This window comes from Calypte anna, chromosome 6 (genome assembly GCF_003957555.1).
Source record: "Calypte anna isolate BGI_N300 chromosome 6, bCalAnn1_v1.p, whole genome shotgun sequence".
Taxonomy (NCBI): Eukaryota; Metazoa; Chordata; class Aves; order Apodiformes; family Trochilidae; genus Calypte; species Calypte anna.
In genome coordinates this window covers 22,664,768-22,684,631 of record NC_044252.1, presented here as the reverse complement: position 1 = coordinate 22,684,631, position 19,864 = coordinate 22,664,768, and the positions used below count along the sequence as shown (strand labels likewise).

The following is a 19,864-nucleotide window of genomic DNA, read 5'->3' as shown; positions in this document are numbered from 1 at the left end:
GATCCATTATGGAATTGCAGGCTTCCTGTCTTTTGAGACTGTTAGATTTGCAAGGGGGGAAAAAAACCACAGGAATGCCCCACCTTTCATTACTGAAGTATTTTTCAAAACAACCAAACCACCATGTCTTCATCTGAAATGGAAAAGAAAAAGGCAGCCTAGCCCTCTTGAGAGCCCAGAGTCACAGCTGTATACGCTCACTGGAGAGTTGTATAAATGGAAAAGCTTTACAATTGGGGCACGCAGAATCTTTGAATTTGTTTTTTCCTTCCTCAAAAGATATTAAAGTTACTGCAATTATTGCACTTTAAAATATAAAAATGGAAAAAAAAAATCACTGTTTAGGGTCTAAAAAGTTGCTCTAGATAGATGCTTTACATAAATCAGAGACAAAATTGGGGCTGCTGTGGAAGAGTTACTTCAAGTGAGAGACAGTGCAGGTCACTTCATACCACGTGGGATTAATGCCTGACACACAGAACACATTCTTTATGAACTTGCTCTTCAGTGTTCTCAACAGGAGCTGTTTGAAGCAGAAAACCTGATCCTTGTGTAGGAGAGTTAAGCCAGCACCATCGAGATTTACACATGCACATTGGTAAGCTTCCCCAACATCTCCTTTCAGAACAGGACCATCAGCGATCCAGTCCCTTTCATCTGCTAAAGATACTACTCTCAATTTAGAACAGAGAAACCAAAACTGTATCTTTTATCTTATTTAGCAGTGGCTTCACAGAGAGACCTGGATTTAAGCTACACAGTTCTTTAATCCACAAGACAAGTAGAGAAGCAGGACTGTAAGACTATGTCTGTTGAGCAGGTGTTTAGGAAACTCCATCAAGTCTTGTACATGAGCAACGCCTTGCTTGCTGTTAAATCCACATCTTGCTGTTGAACTGCTTCCTTTCACCAAGGACCTGTTCACATGCACATGTGCCGTAGGAGTCCAAGTCTTTTAAAGAATTACTGTCCCTCAGTCGAGATGTGATAAGCCATCATGTACATTTCTTTCAAGTCACAGACGTAAAATAAAGCATGAAGCCAGACTAGGAGCATCTAGGCAGGCAATTACTGCATTTTAGAGGAGGAGAAGTACCAATTTCCAACTGGAGCTGGCAAACTTGAGACTAAACAGCTTTATAATTTTCTACCCATGAATACATGTTGAACATAGCAGTGAAAGACGCCCATCTGAAAGACCTGCATGTGAGAAGTCTTTACATGTCAAAAAGAGACAGCATGAGCAATAGGAAGGTATGTTTTCCACAGCCTCTCCTGTTAACACGTCTCATCTCTGAGGTGAAGGGACCAACCTTATGACGAAAGACAGCATCAGCTGCAAGAAAACATTCAAGGCCCTGGCCTCTCTGCAAGACTGCCCACCCAAGGGCTAAAATATCAAGGTGTTCTGGGATGGAGACAACTGTCCTCTGAAACCTGAAGTCATCAACGGAGGTCACATGCCAGCCAGAAATCCATTTTAAAAAGTACAGTTCAACCGCCTGCGCAGTTTGCATTACATGTGCTGGGAGAGTTTTTCACTTGGAGTCAGAAAGTTTCATGGAACAGGTTTAGACCTTCCTGCAAAAAGTCCAGCATCTCTTTCTGGAGAAGGCGCCAGAGTGCAATTACAATCAGCTGGCCAGTGGTATCGAGTCCTCTTTGGTTTGTTCCCTGAGCTCTTCCTAATGGGGTGTACTTGCTAGTCGTTAATCTGACGGACTCTAGACATGCAGTGCGGCACTTGGCATTCATCCTTACCTTTCAGACCAATTTAAAGTTACTGGTCCACCCCTGGCAAATGTCTCAGAGGGTTCATGCCGACACTGAACACAGGAGAGGAGAGAATTTAAAAAGAAAAACACAACAGTGGCATTACTTGTCACCCCAAAATCCAGCCTCCCTTCCCACCTGCACTGTCCCACCCACCTCACCGGCCTTTGCTGACAAGCTGCCTCTGAGGCCCTGGCATGATCACACAAACAGATAACCCACACTTGCCTGTTGCCAGGAACCGGTGCATTGCCAGGAGGAGCTGCGGTGATATTTTAACCTTCATCTCGCTGTCTGTCTGCTTAAAGGCAGAGAAGTCCTGCTTCCTGTCCCGATGAGCTACTTTCTTTTTCGTCTTGTTATCAGCTGGGGAAGGGAGAGGGGGAAAAGAAAGGAAGGAAGCGATTTCTGTTAGAACAGGGACCAACAAGAACCACGCTGGATGGAGTCAGCCAGGATGGCTACCCAGAGCGCTGGGTGCTGACAGACCCCTCATGCAAAGCTCTGCTCATCAGCATGCAGCACAAACCAGAAACAACCATCCAGCTGGGCTGCCAGCTCCCCCGGAGGGGAGCCTCTGTCCTGCAGAGCCAGGCACCTACAGTTTCTGCCAGTTCAGTGGGGTAAAGTCTCTGCTTGCAAACATCTAATTGCAGATTGGCTCTGCATACTGCATGTGTACACCTCTAGGTGGGGATTAGGAGTCCAGCAGTGTTATTAACCACCAAAAGTTGTTCTACAAAAATATCAGTGTTAGATACTTCTTTTTTCCATACACATCCCTTCAAAACCTCCCAGCAATTGCATAGACAAAATATACAAAGACTTATTTCTCAGGCTGTACCATGACTCCACTGGATCTCCACAGTTCTGGCAAAATGCACAAGCCTTTTTGTCCAAGTAACTCCAATAGCTAGTGTGTGCTGTCTCTTTTACCCTGTTGAAACTTCAGCAAAGGTTGGTAAGTTGTATAGCCTAGAAGTGGGAAACTTTGTCTGCTTTCCAGTCACCAACACCAGAACGAAGTACTGAGTAGCTTCAGCAGTTCAGATATGGGATTTGGCCAGCTAGTGATCCTGGACTCCTGTCCTTAATTTAGCTAAATGCCACTTAATTAATCTGTGGTGGGGAATCCCCCATTTGTGAAAGACAACATGGAAGATGGAGTTGCAGAGGCAAAGTCGCTATTATCATCCACCTGCTGAGCTAATCGGCCAAAATGTCTGGGAAACCAGGTAAGTGGAGAGCTATAGGAATGTTGAGGTATGGTATACATCCATTTCAGGGAGAAATGTCCCTGCTTAGGTGGCAGGGTCTTGCTCTGGTCCGTGACAGTGTGTAAAATGGCATTGGTTGTAACCCACAGAATGCTGTCAGACAGCTCTGAGCTCCACCATATATTGAAGGAAACCCAAGTCCTGAGGCAGTTACTGTGAGCTCCTGATACTTGATGTCTGGCTCAGGTTCTACAGTCTTAGTGGGGAAAGATATTGAAAATGCTGTAGCTACTCGTCTATCAGCCCCCTAGTCAATGGTTTGAAATTACTGGACTTGTGAGAGACCATAGGCAGTTCTGGGACACTGATTCACTGCAGACAATTCAAGCAAGCACAAGAAATAGTGTAGGTGAAACCTCATGCATACTCCCAGATAGCTGTTGCCAGATTTTTGTTTATGCATGCAAAGATAACAAAAATTATATACCATAGCAAGGAAGCCACTGAGATGTGGTGCCTTGTAGGTGTACAAATATATACTACAAACTACAAAAAGCTCAGAGTGGTTGAATTTGGGGATTGGAAATGCACAATATTGGTAATTACCAGATTTCTAGAAAGATTTTCCCAAGTTACCTAGCCTTTTAGATATTAATACATCCAGGTCCTCAACTTCCCATGGACAATGCTCGATTATAGGAGTCTCACATCTCAACAGCAATACTGTACTAATAGTAACATATTTACTCTATACATCTAAAGTTCATTCTGGGAGCAGTGCAAATGAGAACACTTGAGATACCTGTTACCAAGCACATGGAGAAGAATGATGACAACCCATGCCCTTTTTCTTCTTTGAAACCAAAAACCTCTTGTCCTACTAGTGCTTTACCCAGGACCTGGACTACATCAGGAACTGTAGCTTCTGTTCCAAAATCAGACATAGAAACCACCCAGAGGAGTGGTTAGACTGAAAACAGTCCCTGTTTTAGGACTATAGTCTGAGACAGACCTTATCTGTACTTTCAGTTAAAGGAAATATGGATACCAACAGCAGCAACAGAAAGTGAATAGCAGAAGCTCTCAATAGTTCCTACGTCTTGTAAGTGGAAAGAATAGAAACTATGCTTTTTTCTGAAAAACTCAGAAAGCAGTTTTCCGAGTGCTGTTTTTTACAATGGTGTGGCAGAGATGCTTTCTCATTGCTCTCTTCAGGGAGGCAAAAATTACTGCAATAAATTTTGGCCCTGGGACAGGGAAATGTCTCTTCAGAGGGGTGGTAAAGAATCTCTGTATTTCTCCTGTGAATGAGCTGTACCACCTCAGGCTTCACACTACACTTCTGGTACCTGAAAACAGGGCCAGCATCACACCATGGGAGGATACCTTAAATCTTTCTGTCTGCATCAGTCATCCAGGTAAGACATCCAGGCTCTTAATACAGTGATGAGTAATTTCAACTCCTCCTACTGCTTCCTTGGCAGCTTGTCCAGAAAGCTTGCCCCAAGAAAAATGTTACATAGTGAGAGCAGAGCTATATGGCTTAAAGCCATTATCTTGGCTTCAAGGCCAGGTTGGACGGGGTTTTGAGAAACTTGATCTAGTGGGAGGTGTCCCTGCCCATGCAGGGGGATTGGAACTAAATGATCTTTAAGGTCCCTTCCAACCCAAACCATTCTATGATTTTTGTAAGGGGTGGTCTTAATTCTTCACTATCCAAACAACTTCTGACTTTCTTGTAAAACATAGGAATTAAGGATTGCATGGTGAAAGAAGCAACTGAATCCAGACCAGGTATTTCATGCTTGTCCTTCCTACAGTAAGTGAGATGGAGACCTGGGCACTGAAGTTATCTCAGTATGGTGCTTCAGTACTGCAATGCAGTCTCGTTCTGTAACATGAACAATGTCACACATGAGCGATGGCCTCAGTGTAACTTTTGGTGAGATATCAACAAACACTCCAACTACCTTCAGTAGGTTCTGGGAATATTTAGACTTTTCCTGCAAATCAAAGGCATTGAGGTTGACTGTGAGGTCCTGGGATGAAGGAGAGATCTCAAGAGGATGGGTCCAAATACCAATAATGTTGTGATCTCTATTATCATATTCCTAACCTTCTAGGCCTGATGTAGAATACCAGAAATTACTGCATATATGTCCTTGAAGCACCCAGCCTGGGATGGAGATGGCTACAGTGCACGGAGGTCAAACCTTGTATCACCTGAGCAGCCAGTCAGGGAGACAGCAGAGAGATGGGTGCTGCAAATGCACCCACACAACGTTCTGGGATGGGTTCCTGTTCTCTCCCTGTGCTCTTTTTCGTCCTGCTGTCTTCAGGATCTGTATTAACCAGGACAGACATCTGCAGTGAGCTCCAGACAAGAGCATAAGGACAAAAATATTTCATGAAATGAAAGTGCAGCCCTAACTGGCACACAAGAATTTTTCAAGGACTGAGACAAGCAACTATTTGAGACGTGAATCATAGATGCTCCAGGAAAAGAAAGCAATCCCCCTTCTCACTAAACCTGTGCCCATACTCAGTACCAGGATGCCCAGACCAAAGCACTCAGGGGTGGATGCCAGGATCTCAGAGTCTCAATAAGCACACACTCCCTCTCCCTCATCTCCTCCAGTGATGCACATACCCAGGCTGACAGCCTGTGCCCTGCACAGGTCTTTTTAAGCCTGTGAGTTTGTTTCATTTTAAAACAAAGGCTTAGGAATTATGTAAATTAGTTTTGCTAGTTCTTTTTGTCCCTAGTTCATAAAACCAGTTTGCCCCTTGCAGCATTTTGGCAACTAACAGAAAGTCAGTGGGACCAACCTGAAGCTCTTAAACAGCCTAAAACTGCTTCCCGTAAGGATGCAGCTCCTGCAGCCTACCAGTACTACACAGCAGAACATTAGCCAGTCCACAGTCCTAATGGCCAACAAGGTAAAAGCATCACTGTCTAACAAGTGGCAACCACCTTGGTATATCTAAAGATTGGACTCCAGCTACACAAAGCTCTGCTTTCCCAGCACAGGATACTGATGCCCATACCTGAATACTGTGCCAATATCTGAAGGCCTGGCCACATGAATTCGCATTCCACAACCTTTTCTATGCTGCTAAAGTTTCACTAGATGACAGTAGAAATACTTACTAGGGCAAACAATTTTTATTCCTGTAGCTCTGTGGTTTGAATGGGAGAAGTGATACAGAGTTTACAATCACATGTATTTAACATACCTGTTTTGACAGCTGTTTGGAAGTAGGAATGTTTGGCTAAGATGTGGTCCTCCCCTTGGGGAAGCAACTTGCCAAGGCAAAAAAAAAAAAATCATGAGGTGAAAGCTATTGCTGCCAGAGCAGTGGCAGCTTGGTAAAAAATGTGCCCCACGGGCTGTCACTGAACGTCTCTGGAGTACAAGCTTGTGATTGCCGAGATAGGCTGCTGAACAGCAGGCAGGTGAGGATGTGAAAATACAATGTAATGCTTACAAACAGACTATTTATCCACAACATATTTCATTTGTAGAAAATGAAAATCCCAGATTTTACACAGGGCAAACCCTCTCTGTAGTGGTATGCATGAAAAGCATATTCCAGCTTCACTTAAGGAGATGATTAAATTCAATTAGAAATCACTACATAAGACAGACCAGCAGACAAACCTGCTCACTCAAGCAGACTCTGTGGTGTGAGGCCAATGGAGAATATATATCTTTTTCTCTTGGGCTTCTGAGAAGGTTGAGAAAAGCTCTTCCACCATGGCTAGGGCCATGGGAGTGCAGGACAGAGTCCTATAGTGCATCCATCATCCATGAAAAAATGTTCCTACTTTCCATTATTAAGACCCAAATGTACACTGACAGGTCTTAATCATGATGCTGGCTGAGACAGAGTCAGACTCTATCTGTGTCATGATAGAAACCTCTTCTGTCCACCCCATCTGCATTCCCAATAAAAGTCTCATGCTCAGGAGCATTCGATCTATCCATATGCTGATAGGTCAGACATATTTAATATTTTTTCTTGGTGCTGTCTTCTCCTTGCTCCCAAGATTTCTGTAAGCTGCAATCTATAGCAGACTAGAACAATCTTAAGAAATACCACATGTTTATTGGACATACAACCCTTGAGAAATGAAGCTGCAGAGCTTTAGGAGTGAGAGCAGCTCTCAGGAAAAATTATAAATACACAATTGCTTCTACCCTAACACAGTTCAAATGGATTTTCATGGAAACAGCAGAAAGGCACAGCTCCTACACCAAGGTCAGCTGTTTCATTGAATTTCAAGTTTCCAACAATGCAAAATAAAACATTTTTAAAACTTCAGAGGAAAGGTATAACAATGCTGCCATTTTTCTCTATAAGGTCTACTTTTAAGTAAACATCTAGCACAGAGAAAATCAGTCCAAAGACTTCAAGTTGGCTTGGTCTGAGCTGAACAGACCAGCTTAGAAGGAACAGCATCAGAGAACCCTAATACTAGATGGGGTTATTAGCACTGGTATGCTGACATCAACATCAAAAGCAAACTGCCTTAATGTCTTGTAAACAATAAAGTGGTTACAGCACGTCAATCTGCCTAAACCCAAAACCTATCACATTTCCTGTGATCCTCATAGCTTCTCTAGATTTCTGCTCTCTCCCTTATTGATAGAGTTTAATTTGATTTTAAACAGTGGAATTAACTCCAGTGCTTCACAAAAAAGCTAAAAGTTCACTTTCACAGTACCTAGCAGGACTAACCCCTCAAAATTTCCAGCCTAGGAAGTGAAATTTCCCTCCTGTTCTGAACCAGGAATTTTCAACTGTAAAACCTTCCCAGGAAAGGAATTTCAAATGAACTCATGTTCACCAGCTCTATTTTGTTAACCTAGGAAGTCTTCAGATCGCAAAATTAAATTCTCATTTCCTTGCTCTCTAACATGCTATTAATGGTCAAAGCTTGATCACAACATGATCCATGTGCTTTCTCTTAACAAACACAGGGGAGAAAAAAACACACTAAAAAGCATATGCAATGCCTTTTCACTTGTAGAAACATGGGAATAGCTCAAAAGTGATGAGACATAGATAGGATCTTTTGGGGAGTATAAAGAAAAGCTGAATTCATCCTGTAAAAGCATTATGTTGTAACTGATTAGCCTAGCAATTAATTTGTGAAAGTATGAAAAGAAATTGATACTAACTGGATTTCTGTGATTTACCTATTAATTAGATTGTTTAGCACAGTGTAAAACACAACTGTGATTTACATGAACCTTTGTACACATAATACTGGTAAAACACTGCCCAGCTACAGAAAGTAGCTCAGGCAATATCAATCTATTAAGAAAAGCTGAAATATGTCTATCGCACAGTATAAAGTGCTCATTTCACATTTGGCTTGGAGGGAGGATAGAAGATGCTTGTGTTGGCTTGGAAAAGATGCTGTAGAAACATTCAGATCCCTTTCATGAGGAAAGAAAAAGAAAGCAAAGGACAGATGAGCAGTGTTAAAGATACTTAAAATTATTCTATTACAATAGAATCTAGATACATCCTTGTGCTATGCCTGAACACAGAATAAAATATAGTATCTGCCAGCAAGCAACTAAAGGACAGTTAAGAGAGATGAAGAATGAGAGAAAGGAAGTCCTGTATACAGAGGCCAGATTGTGCAGACAGAAAGAGAAGTAAAGACACTTGATAACTGGCCAAAGATAAGACAAACTCTGAAATGGGAAAGAAAAGAGATCTCCCAAGTCCCAGGTAATGGTCGACCTGAGACATCATCTCCCTCGACATGTTACTACAAAGGAAGGAAGGAGCTGTATGAAGTGATAAAAAAAGGAGTCATTTAGGATGTGCTGGTTTTTAGCCCTGAAGAAGACTTGCCATTCTTAGGTTTTCTGAATGAATGACAGAGGCTTTAAAGAGACTTCAGTCCTCTTTGTTGAGGACTTTACTTGCTTTCCTGTTAAAATATGGTAGCGCATGGACTACCAGCGCATGAGGCAGAGAAGTTATGGAAAAATGTGTCAGGCTGTGAGCACTGTAACTAAAAGGCTTAACAAGGCCACTGTGGTGGAGAACAGCTAACAAGAGACTGGATTGTTATAGATTGTTGCAGTGTTGACCCTTCTTGATGGAAGGGTCAAAACCTGTTATCCTGTTTCAAAAACAGCTGTCCTGTTCCTCAATTCATCCAGCATAAAGGCATGAAGTGCTCATGGTGCAAAAACAAAAATTACTTTTACCATCTGAGCGACCTGTAGGCCATTTGATCATTGAGATTTTAAATCAGCAACTTAAACATCTCTCAGAACACAGCTATTAAACACAACAGCTGCTGGATGGAGTCTTGCCTCTCAGCTATAAAAAAAGTGCAAATATTTCTACTCACTGTATAGATCTGTTTCATCCAGAATTTCAGATTTGATGATCTCTTCAATGACATCTTCTAAAGTGACAATTCCCAGGACTTCATAAAAAGGATCCCCTTCTCCTTCATTGTTTACTCTTTGTACTATAGCCAGGTGAGACTTGCCTGCAAGAACACAGATCAGAAATTTAGACATTTTAGAAATTCCTGAAAGATCAGAAATTATAGCAGAGATTATAGCAGACACACTGGTATAAAGACAAAATGGCTAGTGTCAGGCTTCATGAACAAAAAAGCAAAGTTTAACAGATGCTTAAAATCATAATCTGAATTCTGTTTGAGAAGTGCATTCCTGGGACCCATAAATTTTCCTAACAAACTAAAGGATGGCTAAAGAGATCAGTGTTCTCTTTTCTAATGTCTTTTCCAGTGAAAATGTCACCCTGGCACTGAATTCACTGCATTATCTTCTCGATGCCTGTTCCACTTCTTGTCTCACACACTGGCAGAAGGCAGCCAGTCTGGAGCCCTCCTTTGGGTTCCCGTGGATGTTCTCCTCAGCCTTGGTAACAACAAAGGCCAAACCACAGAAGCATGTGGACAAGGGTACAAGGGAGAGGAGGTCAGCCCAGTCCATGAGTTTCTCTTCTCCTTCTCCCTCACCCAAAAATAATGTAATTAGACATGTTCCATATGGGAGGGGGGGTATTGAGGAATTAATTAAGATATTCAAAATGACAAAAGCTGAGATACACTACTGGCTCTAAACATCCCTGAGCTGTGCATCATTCAGTGTATTCATTAGCACCTAAAGTCCTTTTTGCCACAGGAATAATAACAATATCATGGCCCTTCAAATCCGCTTTGATATCCTTGGTTGCCAGTTTCCCTAGCTGCCACTGAAAGCCAGTTCCCTGTGTAAAGCTGTACAAAAAGGGATATACATTCAAAGGGTTCAATAAATACACTTTGAAATACAAATACAGCAAATATCAATACACGTTCTGAACTACCAGGAGGCAAGTAACGTTGCCTCATGTTCCTCATCACCAGTCTTAAAAACGATACTTATCCCCACCCATGGAAGATAACCAAAATAGTTCAACTTTGCTTACACCCCTTTATAGGCAATATAGGCAATAATGTCTGCATGTTTTAAGATTCAGATTATTAGACTAAAAAGTATTCAAACTATTCCAACCTAGACTTACTCATGCTTAAAGAATGAAAATATCCCGAGCAAATTAGATGAGGGAGGAAAACTTATCAACTACTGATATAAACATTGCATCAGGTCAAGTCAATTCACTTTGGTAAGTTTTTCACATCTGCTTTCCCAGGGACACAACATAAGCAGTTAAAAACAAATTCTTGGTGTATGCTGTCTGTCGAAAGTTAAATTCTTTTGCTATTCCCAGCTTGTGATCATTTAAAAGGAATTTTCCAAAGCAGGGTCTAATATTAGACTCAAAATGAAGTTTCCATTCCACTTAGGCGATATTCTCACCAAAGTAACTACTGCATAATCTGATTGTCTTGGAGCTACTCGTTTAGATGCAGATGGACATACTTTAAATACCAACTCCACAGCACTGCTGAGTCTTATCTTGAGGAGAACTAATTCTACGGTGAATTAACAGAAAGATGATTTCTGATTTTAAAGGATCAACACTCATATTGTAGTGAAGGTCTTCCACTATGCCAGGTTTTATTTCTTTACATTCTTTGCAGGACATCCAGCTCCTTTTGCTTTTCAATGAACAGCATTAAAACAAAAAGGTAACTTCATAAATATGAAAAATGTAAGTACTATTACCATGGCTTTTGCCCTGTAATGTATTACTGCAATTACATCCTTTAATGATGTTCAAGAAGAACTGTGGCACAAAAACATTTCCTACAACAAACACAGACAAGCCAAATACTGTAATTTAGTTTCCAACACCTGCTGAAAATTTGTAACTCCTTCAAGAACTACCATGGAGCAGAAGTCCATTTGCACATGATTGTTCAGATGCTAATACCCAAGGATCACCATTCTCACACATTAGTAAGTGAGAAGAGTGCTCAGATTTGTACAAGAGGATAAAAAATAATTAAAAACAAATAAACAAAAAACCAGAACCAAAACCAAACAAAAAACTCAACAACAACAAACATTGCTATCAATAGGGAATTCTGGCTTTGATAAGAATCCCCAAATTACATCCTTCTCCTCCATTTCTGGATTTCCTATGATAAAGCTGAATTCCATGATAATATTTTACATTTTGAAAAGGACAGTCTTTCTAATAGTGGAGTCCTGGACACATCTCTAAGGAACAAGAGCGATATATGGAAATAGAATTGGGGAAGAAGCCGAGGGGCTGTAATGCCATGGAAAGCTGTGTGCAACTTTTAGCCATAAAACCATCTACGTGCCCTTTCCATCAAGGTGGCCCCCACCAAGAATGTAGGACCACTAAAATATGTTATATTCTCTCCATTTTAGCAGCTGCTGAGCTCTCATCTGACCAACAGTGCCTAACGTGAGTCATGACCAAAATCTGTTCCAGTTACTGCTCTCTTAGGCGAAGTGAGATGGTAAGGAATTAGTTATAGATTGTTGTTGAACATTTTGAACTTTCTACAATAAGAAAGAAGGCGAGAAACATTTTTTCTGGCTCTGATATTATCTCTGTTTTTAGTTTTATTATTTATCACTCAAAGGCTGCCTTTTGCTCCCTGAGTCTTCTCCTTCGTTTGCATTGTCTCCAGTGTTCATGAAGTCACTTGATAAGACAGACCAGATGTGAAAAGTACATCTCTTGTTTCTTTGTAAGTTTATTTTGATCCAGATCTGGTAATTTGCCAGGAACCTTCAGACAGTAGAACACATATTGGCACTGGTGACAGAGTAGCATGAAGATGCATTCCTGGACTGGCTGCCCTCTCAGACTGCTGTGTAGGTGACTGGAAAATACCCTCTACATATGGAAGCAATCAAGGCAGGAAAGGAAAATCCAGAGAAGTGTAAAGGTTTCTTTATACATCACAAAAGAGCAAAACACAGCAGGGACCCACCTTTAAAAGTGGCTTGTGAATAAAATAGTGACTTCTCAAAGTGTTTTAAAAAGAAAATGGCCATGGTTTTATTCAAAGACTTAATCGGGCCACTGGTATTTGTCATACTGTTTTATTCAACTGAGAAAGGCTTCAAAATTATTTTCCATTGCTAAGTACATACAATACATACCTAACAAGAGCTGCATAAAGTAAGTGTCCAGGTAAGGAAACCTGGACAGTCTATTTTTTTCCTAGGGCTCTGAGTGCAGAACACAAATTAAACAGAGAGAGCAGGAGTGCATGAAAAACATATAAATAATTTCCATACTTTGCTGATTTTCTGGCCACAGACTCTCACAATACTACATCTACAACATCAATATTTCTCTAATCACTTGTTTTAAGAGTTGATTGAATGAGATTTAGCAAGCAGGCAGCTCTGCATCATGGGCAGATCTGATGATGAAGGCAGAAATGACCTGCATGAGGTGTAATAAGCAGTACCAGGAGAGAATGTGGGCAGTGCTCTGGCACACCATCCCTCTGGGGCCACAGGCAGGCAGTGCTTGCTTTCTGTGTCACCCTCCCCCATTCACAGCAATGGTTGGTATCATCAGCAAGAGCCTATGGAGCTTATACGTGGGCACAGCTTCAAGCACAAGTTGTGACAAATGCTGATCTCTTAGTTACATGCAAGGGAAAGGACCAAGGAGTTCGGTTACAAGTAAATCCAGTTTCATCCCATGGCTCAAAATCTTGCTGCTCAGCTTGGATTTTGCTCTCTACTAAAACTTCTGATTAATTTATTAAGCTAATTAAGAAGATGCTTAGTGAAATCCACATGAGTCAGTGAACCTAGATGAGCTCAACAGAGTCAATGTGATTGACCGACCACGTGGAACAGCACTGGAAGAAATGCTTGAAATATTGATTCTCTTACAGTGCCTTGACCATTCCTTGAAAAAGATACAGAAAAAAAGTTTCCACCCTCTATTCAGCATTTGTAGACTGCACCTGAAGTACTGGTGCCCAGTTTGGGGTTCTCCGGTACATGACAAGACATGTAAATTGGAAAATTTTCAGCATACAAGAATGATATGTAAAGACAGCACTAAAATTTCCTGAATGCCACAATATGGCCTTGCATGTGACCAACAAGTAATAGCCAAATGACACCACTAGCCAGACTACACTACAGAAAATTATAATACTGATGGCCCAGCTTTCAAGCAAAAGAGGAATCTCAGGAACTAAGTGGTCCAACAGCAGGGGTGTAATTCAGAAGGTCTGGGCAGTGAGCAACAACTTGTATATGATCTGCATAAGCAAGCAACTAGAGATGCCTGTTTCTGCAAGAGCAGGTTTATGAACTTAGCAGCTGGGAAGATTTGTATGTGTTATTTCCACCACACAAGGACCAGATCTCACTAAAAGCCTTCAGTTTCCATTTATTAACAAAAATCAGTGCTAACTCAAAGCCATGGTTGACATTTATAAAACAGAAGATTCCCATTAAGTAATTTTGTGGTAAAACTAGAACCAGGCTGGTCCATTTTTGTAAAAACTAGTAATCTGAGTATATTTGCTGCTAGTAAGCGCCCTGGAATGTTAAGCTATAAACTGTTTAATATGCCTGTGATGACATGAAAGATCCCAAAAGATGTTTAGCTGTACTTGAATTTCTTAATGAATGATCTGTGCTTCTGAATAATCTCCTGGTCTATTCTTATGCAACTGTTTTGGTGTTGACTGATTTCTATAAAGGTAAACAATATGATCCATCATTGAGATTCACCAATTTAACAACACATTATGCAAAAGAATTAAATGCAAAATGTGGTGTATAATTTAACCATTAAAAACAACTCCCTCTAGAGTAGCACTAGCTTGCAAGTCATTATACGTAAGTAACAAGTGTTTTCTAAAATTCTTTTCTCTAGCACAGTTCAAGGACATTAAATCTCTCTTCTATTAGCAGAAATTTGTATTCATGCTGTTTTCTTTTGCACTTTGATTATTTTCAATGGGGAAATCAGACTGCTACTTTCTCCTCCACAATACCATTTGGTATACGCTGCCTTTGGGTTCCCAACATGACACCATTCGCAGAATCAAGAGAAACCCAGAACTTCTACGCAAACATAAAATTTTTGCACCAAAATACACATTTTTTTCAGTATTTATTTTGGAAAGGAACTGAATAACTGACAGTCATTTAATTCAGCCACATGAACCTCACCTAGACCCTCAGGGAAACGCGTGAAAGTTATCAGCGCAACCACAGGGAATATGGTGGTTCTTTGCCTTTAAACCTGAGAACTCTCAGTCTTGTACAAACATTAACCAGAAACCACATCAACCTTCACAGGAAAATAAAAAAGCAGTGCTTTAAATAGATTCTTTGTGTTAAAGCTGTTTAAAGTGGGAGGACACCAAAAAAAGGAAAAATGACGAAGAGTTTCAGAATTACTTCCTCTCAGTGAATTGTATCTGTAAGAAATACTTTCCCAAGGGAAAGGGCAGAAGCTCAGCTACTTGCAACTTGAAATACTCGACTGGACTCCTAGAAAGGACTCAATACTTCTCTGCTACCCCCACGGCAGGTGAAAGAGAAGTGATGAGATAACATTTTCCATCTCCAGAAGCCTGTCACTCAGTGTATGCGCTCCAACTAAACCACTGCCACCTATCCTTCAATCCCGTCTGGTCAGATTCTGGTGAGAAGCATGCTACCAAACTTAATTTACTTTGCTGCTGCTTGTAAGAGTGAGAGTGTAACTCTAGAAGGCTGCTACTTGCTTCAGCTTTGTGTGCAACTGAACCGAGCCTGGCAACAATCTTGGATCAGAAGCTGAGAAGTCACCATAGATACACGTGTGAAAGAAATTATCTGGGAACTAGAAATAACTTGAGAGTAAGGGAAAAGGTCATTTCAACCCAGTGTTCTGCTGAGTGGAAATCTTAGAGAAGAGTCAGGCAAAGTGAGAACACTAGGGAAAACTATTGCCAGGTGTAGGCAGGCAGCAAGAGTGAAACTAAAGAGCTGAGAGGAAAAGCTTCAGAAACTCCTTGACCATTAGAAATTATACCCTTGACACAAACAGTGTGCCAATGCTTGCCAGCCATACAGTCCCGAACAGGATTTAGACTGCATATGGCTGGGATTGTCTATAAGCAGGGTACACAAAGTGTATAATGCACACCACTAGATGGGCTGCTCTCAGTATTGGCCAGAACATCTGATCATGCTTCCCAGAACATGCTTCCCAAAACTAGAAGCTAATGTCCTAGAGAAGTACCTCCTGGACCTGAAGCAGGAAAGCAACAGATGGAGAACATAAAGCTTCACAAAGAAAACTCTCTTGAAAACAAAGTGGTTTTTGATCCCCCTCTGAGGCTCTAACCTGAGTTGTGATATCAGGACACTGGTGGTTTGAGATGAGAAACAGGGTGGAAGTTTAAAAAAACAAATCAAGGAAGCACTTGAAGGGAGTGCAGCAAACTAAAGCTGAGAGAAGGGGTGGCAGCAATGAGAAGAGCAAATATTGAGTCTGGAGAGAGACCGATCACCATCTGGGCTAACACAGAACAAAAAATTCAGATAAAATTCAAGTCAAGCAAACAGAATACTGAAGTCATTCTTGGTCATGGTTCAAGCCTTCCACACTATATTCAAAAGATACTGAAGAGTGACTTAGGCTGATTTGATTTTCCCTCTGACTCCACTTCCCAAGGCAACTAATGACCTTTTGGAAAGAAGTGTAAGAAATACATTTCCTTACTAACTTGTCACCTCCACAGCATGGTCAACAATTATTTTTTCTTAGTGTTCAAGGACCCTAAAAAGGAGCTACGCTGATTTTATTAATTCCATATTTGTTCAAGATTGTCCCCGATGATTTCAGCATTCCTTCAGGGATGAAGAACAGGCACTAGCCAGCAAAAATGCAGCCAGCAGAGGGAGCACAAAACCTGGCGTTTGCTGAACTCAAAGCTCCAGGTCCTCCCCAGACCTGGTGGGGTCTGGGTGCAGGCCTGCTGCTAAATGCAGACAGATGTCCTTTGAGATATATACTTGATATATACTTGTATACTTGAGCCTGGGACTCCATAGCAATGATCAATATCTGCCATGGCCTGTTCAGTGTCTCCTCCTGGAGCTTTGCATTGCTGCTATGACTTGTGCCCACCACACCTTCTTCTCCCCTTTCTTCTGCCCTAGGGAGTACAATTTCTTGAGCCCTTCGTTAAGTCTTCTCCATCACTCCACCTGGGCAACAGGCTACTTTCACTAACCAACAGTTATTCCACCATATAAGAATGTCCAAAAATGTTTATGAGCAACAAAAATAGAAACCAACCCAGAACAACTAAGAAAGAACTCAACTGACTTTGCTGTTCAGGTAACCAAAACAAGACACCAACAGAAACAACAGCCTTGTTCTGTATCATTGCAGCCAAAAATCCTACCGATCTAATCCTCTAATCCTGCCTCCCTCAACTCCTAGAGCAAATCGGGTTTAATTTGGGGAGCTTCTGGATTTTGGCATCTCCACCATGAGATTTAAAATCTAACAATGGTAAAGTACTAGAAGGCACAACAGAAACATGTTTGGGCCTCAGGAGGAGGTTAGCTGAGGCCAGCCTGCTTACATAAGGACCTAGGCCATGCTGAGGGCAAAGCATATGAGCTGAAAAGGCAGAGCAGCATCTTGGGGCTGTGGGTCATGAAAGGAACTGGGGGCTAGACACAATCTTTTTTTATTATTATTACCATCAGAAGCTCCTGTATTTTACTTTTAGGTCAGTATTTGGGGCATAAATCTAAAAGGGTTCATGTGTTACCAACCTGTTAGGTTATTAATATTCTATTTTAATGGCCTGTTTTACTTCAGGCCATTTATATCACATGCAGTTTGCATTCCCAGCAGCTCAAAGCCCCAGCTGGTCGATGGCACTGTCAAATTTTTCAAGCTCAGCGCAAGGCTTTCTAATTTATATTGCAGCAGGAGCCAGGGGAAGCTTAATGAAAAGCTCCCCTGTTAGCTTTCTAAATTGGTGACGACATCCTTGCGGGATTTATACAGCCCCAGAACCACTCAGGTGCGTGTGCTTCCACAGCAAGCAAAGCTGCACGACAAACACGCCTCCAAACACGACCAGCACCAGTGACCTTGACATCCCACGAGTGCAGGATCGGGGCCACGTGAGCGCTGGGGCTCTGATGCTGCACGTTTGTTTCTCTGGATCATAACACGGGGCAGCACCGACCCGTGCCCGGTGCTGCGGCAGTGGCCATCACAGCCCAACCTCCAGCTGCTGCAGCAGAAAATGAAGGATACTGCAGCAACGTGAGGGCACACGAAGCACAACCTGCTACTCCCATTGGCTTTTTGCCAGGGTAAGGTCCTGTGAGGTGTAACCATGCAAGCATGGCTGCTGCAGAACTGTGAATCACACTGTCAAGAAAATGCAGTGGGAACAGGGGAATATATTCTGGCTGCGAAGTGGTTCTTTTAAAGACTAAAAAGGTTTGGCACACCTAAATGTAGCAAAGTGTCAAGATCAGAGAACCTCAACTGGAGCATTCATTTCCAACCTTCTGAAGCCACCAGCAGCATCTTCACTTTGCTTTTAGCTAATGGCACAGAATAGAGCACTTCTGACTGGACCTAATCCTCTTTGTTGAGGGCATGTGCAGATCAGGTTATGGATAGGAGGGGGGGGGGAAATAATTTTAACCACCCAAGGATGTGGTGAAACCGTCTGACACAATAGCAAACAGACAAAGGAGCACCTATGGTTTTAGAACTAGGCACTGAGATACCCAACCACCTCAAACTGCAATTTTTTGCAGAATACTAATACAATAATGTATACAGAGGGAAAAGAACCATGATTTTGAATTTCGCAAAGGATTTAAGTAGAGTTTATCTTGATGACATGTTACTTTAAAAGTCTATCATGCAAAGAGACCAAAAGAACTACTTCAAGTGCTGACTCAGTGTCTCTAGGAAAAGGAAAGATTTCAGTAAACCACCTTGTTTGAAAGAGTAACAATACTGATGGTATACTTTAATGCATTCTTAATACTGTTGAAGAACAAATGTAGAATAACTGGCTTTGTTCATAGGATGTATATATATATACACACACACACACACACATAAGATTTACAAGTGAACTTGTAATAAAACATCGTCTTTCCATACAGAAACAGCAAGATTAATTTTCTCAAAAATCGTGTTACTGGGTCAGTTTTCAGAAATGGAATAAAAGAGACTTCAAAGATCAATTTCTGTGGCAATTACACTATGAATATTTTTTATTACTAACTTTATAAAGCAACTTTTTAAAATTTCTATTTGTGAACAACCATCTAATTAGTGTTTCTTAGCGTCACTCTGCATAGCCTCCTACTGGTAGCCTGCATTTTCCCAGAGCTCTTGATGGATGAAGAAAACCTCTCAGATAGGACAGTTTTGCTCCTTCAGCAACAGCCACTGAAGAGAACTGGAGGTAAGGTGAAGAGGTAGCCTGGAGCAATAAGACACTGGAAATATAACAAAGATGAGAAGAGCTTAAAACAAGAGACTGATTTTGTCAACTTGCCACCACTGCTTTTGCTGTGATGAAGAGTTCCTTTACTCTGGAAGACTAAGGTCCAACAGGATATACCCAGACTGTGAAAAAAAATCAAGTTGGAACTAAGACCACAAACTAAAATGAGTAAGCAACTGTAGCTGCCTTTCGTATGTCTAGGCTACTATTCTTTTAAGTAAATGCTGAATTCATTTCAAATGAACCTGTCCCCAAATTTAATTGTAATATTTTTCCACAGTATTTACTCAGTTTTCCTAACCCAATGACAGAGACATTAAGCATGGCATTTGAGGAAGCAAGATGACAATAAAAAGAATTAGCGGAATGGCTGCTCATTGGTTATTTTTAAAATTCAGGCCAAAATTATTTCAAAGATGGCACATAAATCAGAGCAGCTCAACAGCCTTCCAGCTGCTGGGTGTGGATGACAAAGGACGACATGCAACTCACATGTACCTTACAATATTATCCGAATTCTTTTTGTCAAATATTTATCATAAAGTGATGAAGAAATGTGATGTAACAGGAATTTTGCCAGGATGGTATTTCTTTCATGATCCTCCTCTTTAGCTCAGGGAAGGTGTAGTGGAGCCATCCCTGTTTTCTTTGGTGTTGTGCAGAAGTCTATGATTATTTTAGCTCCATCCAAAATTAATCTGAACATATTTGCTCCTCAGTGACCTAAGTACTTAGCTTTAATATCATTTCTGGGACTTTGTTTACTTTGACAATTTTACTCCAGAACAAGCTTTGTGGCATAGCTTCTCATAAGCAAAACACTTTTTCACTCAGTCTCCTCTGGCAAGGGACAGACCTCTATCTTGTTCACCTTGCCTGCAAATGAGGGAGTCAGGGTATCTCTATG

At 41.3% G+C, this 19,864-nt stretch overlaps 1 protein-coding gene across 1 annotated transcript in view; it reads right to left on the bottom strand.

Annotated features, from left to right (window-relative positions):
• Positions 1-19,864, bottom strand: part of CNNM2 (cyclin and CBS domain divalent metal cation transport mediator 2) — a 113,936-nt gene that overhangs the window by 13,521 nt on the left and 80,551 nt on the right. Inside the window, exons 2-3 of the mRNA XM_008490393.2 lie at positions 9,373-9,516; positions 2,002-2,139 (exon numbers count right to left, since the gene is read on the bottom strand). Coding sequence (XP_008488615.2) covers positions 2,002-2,139; positions 9,373-9,516 — 282 coding nt within the window. The remainder of the gene's footprint in view (positions 1-2,001; positions 2,140-9,372; positions 9,517-19,864) is intronic.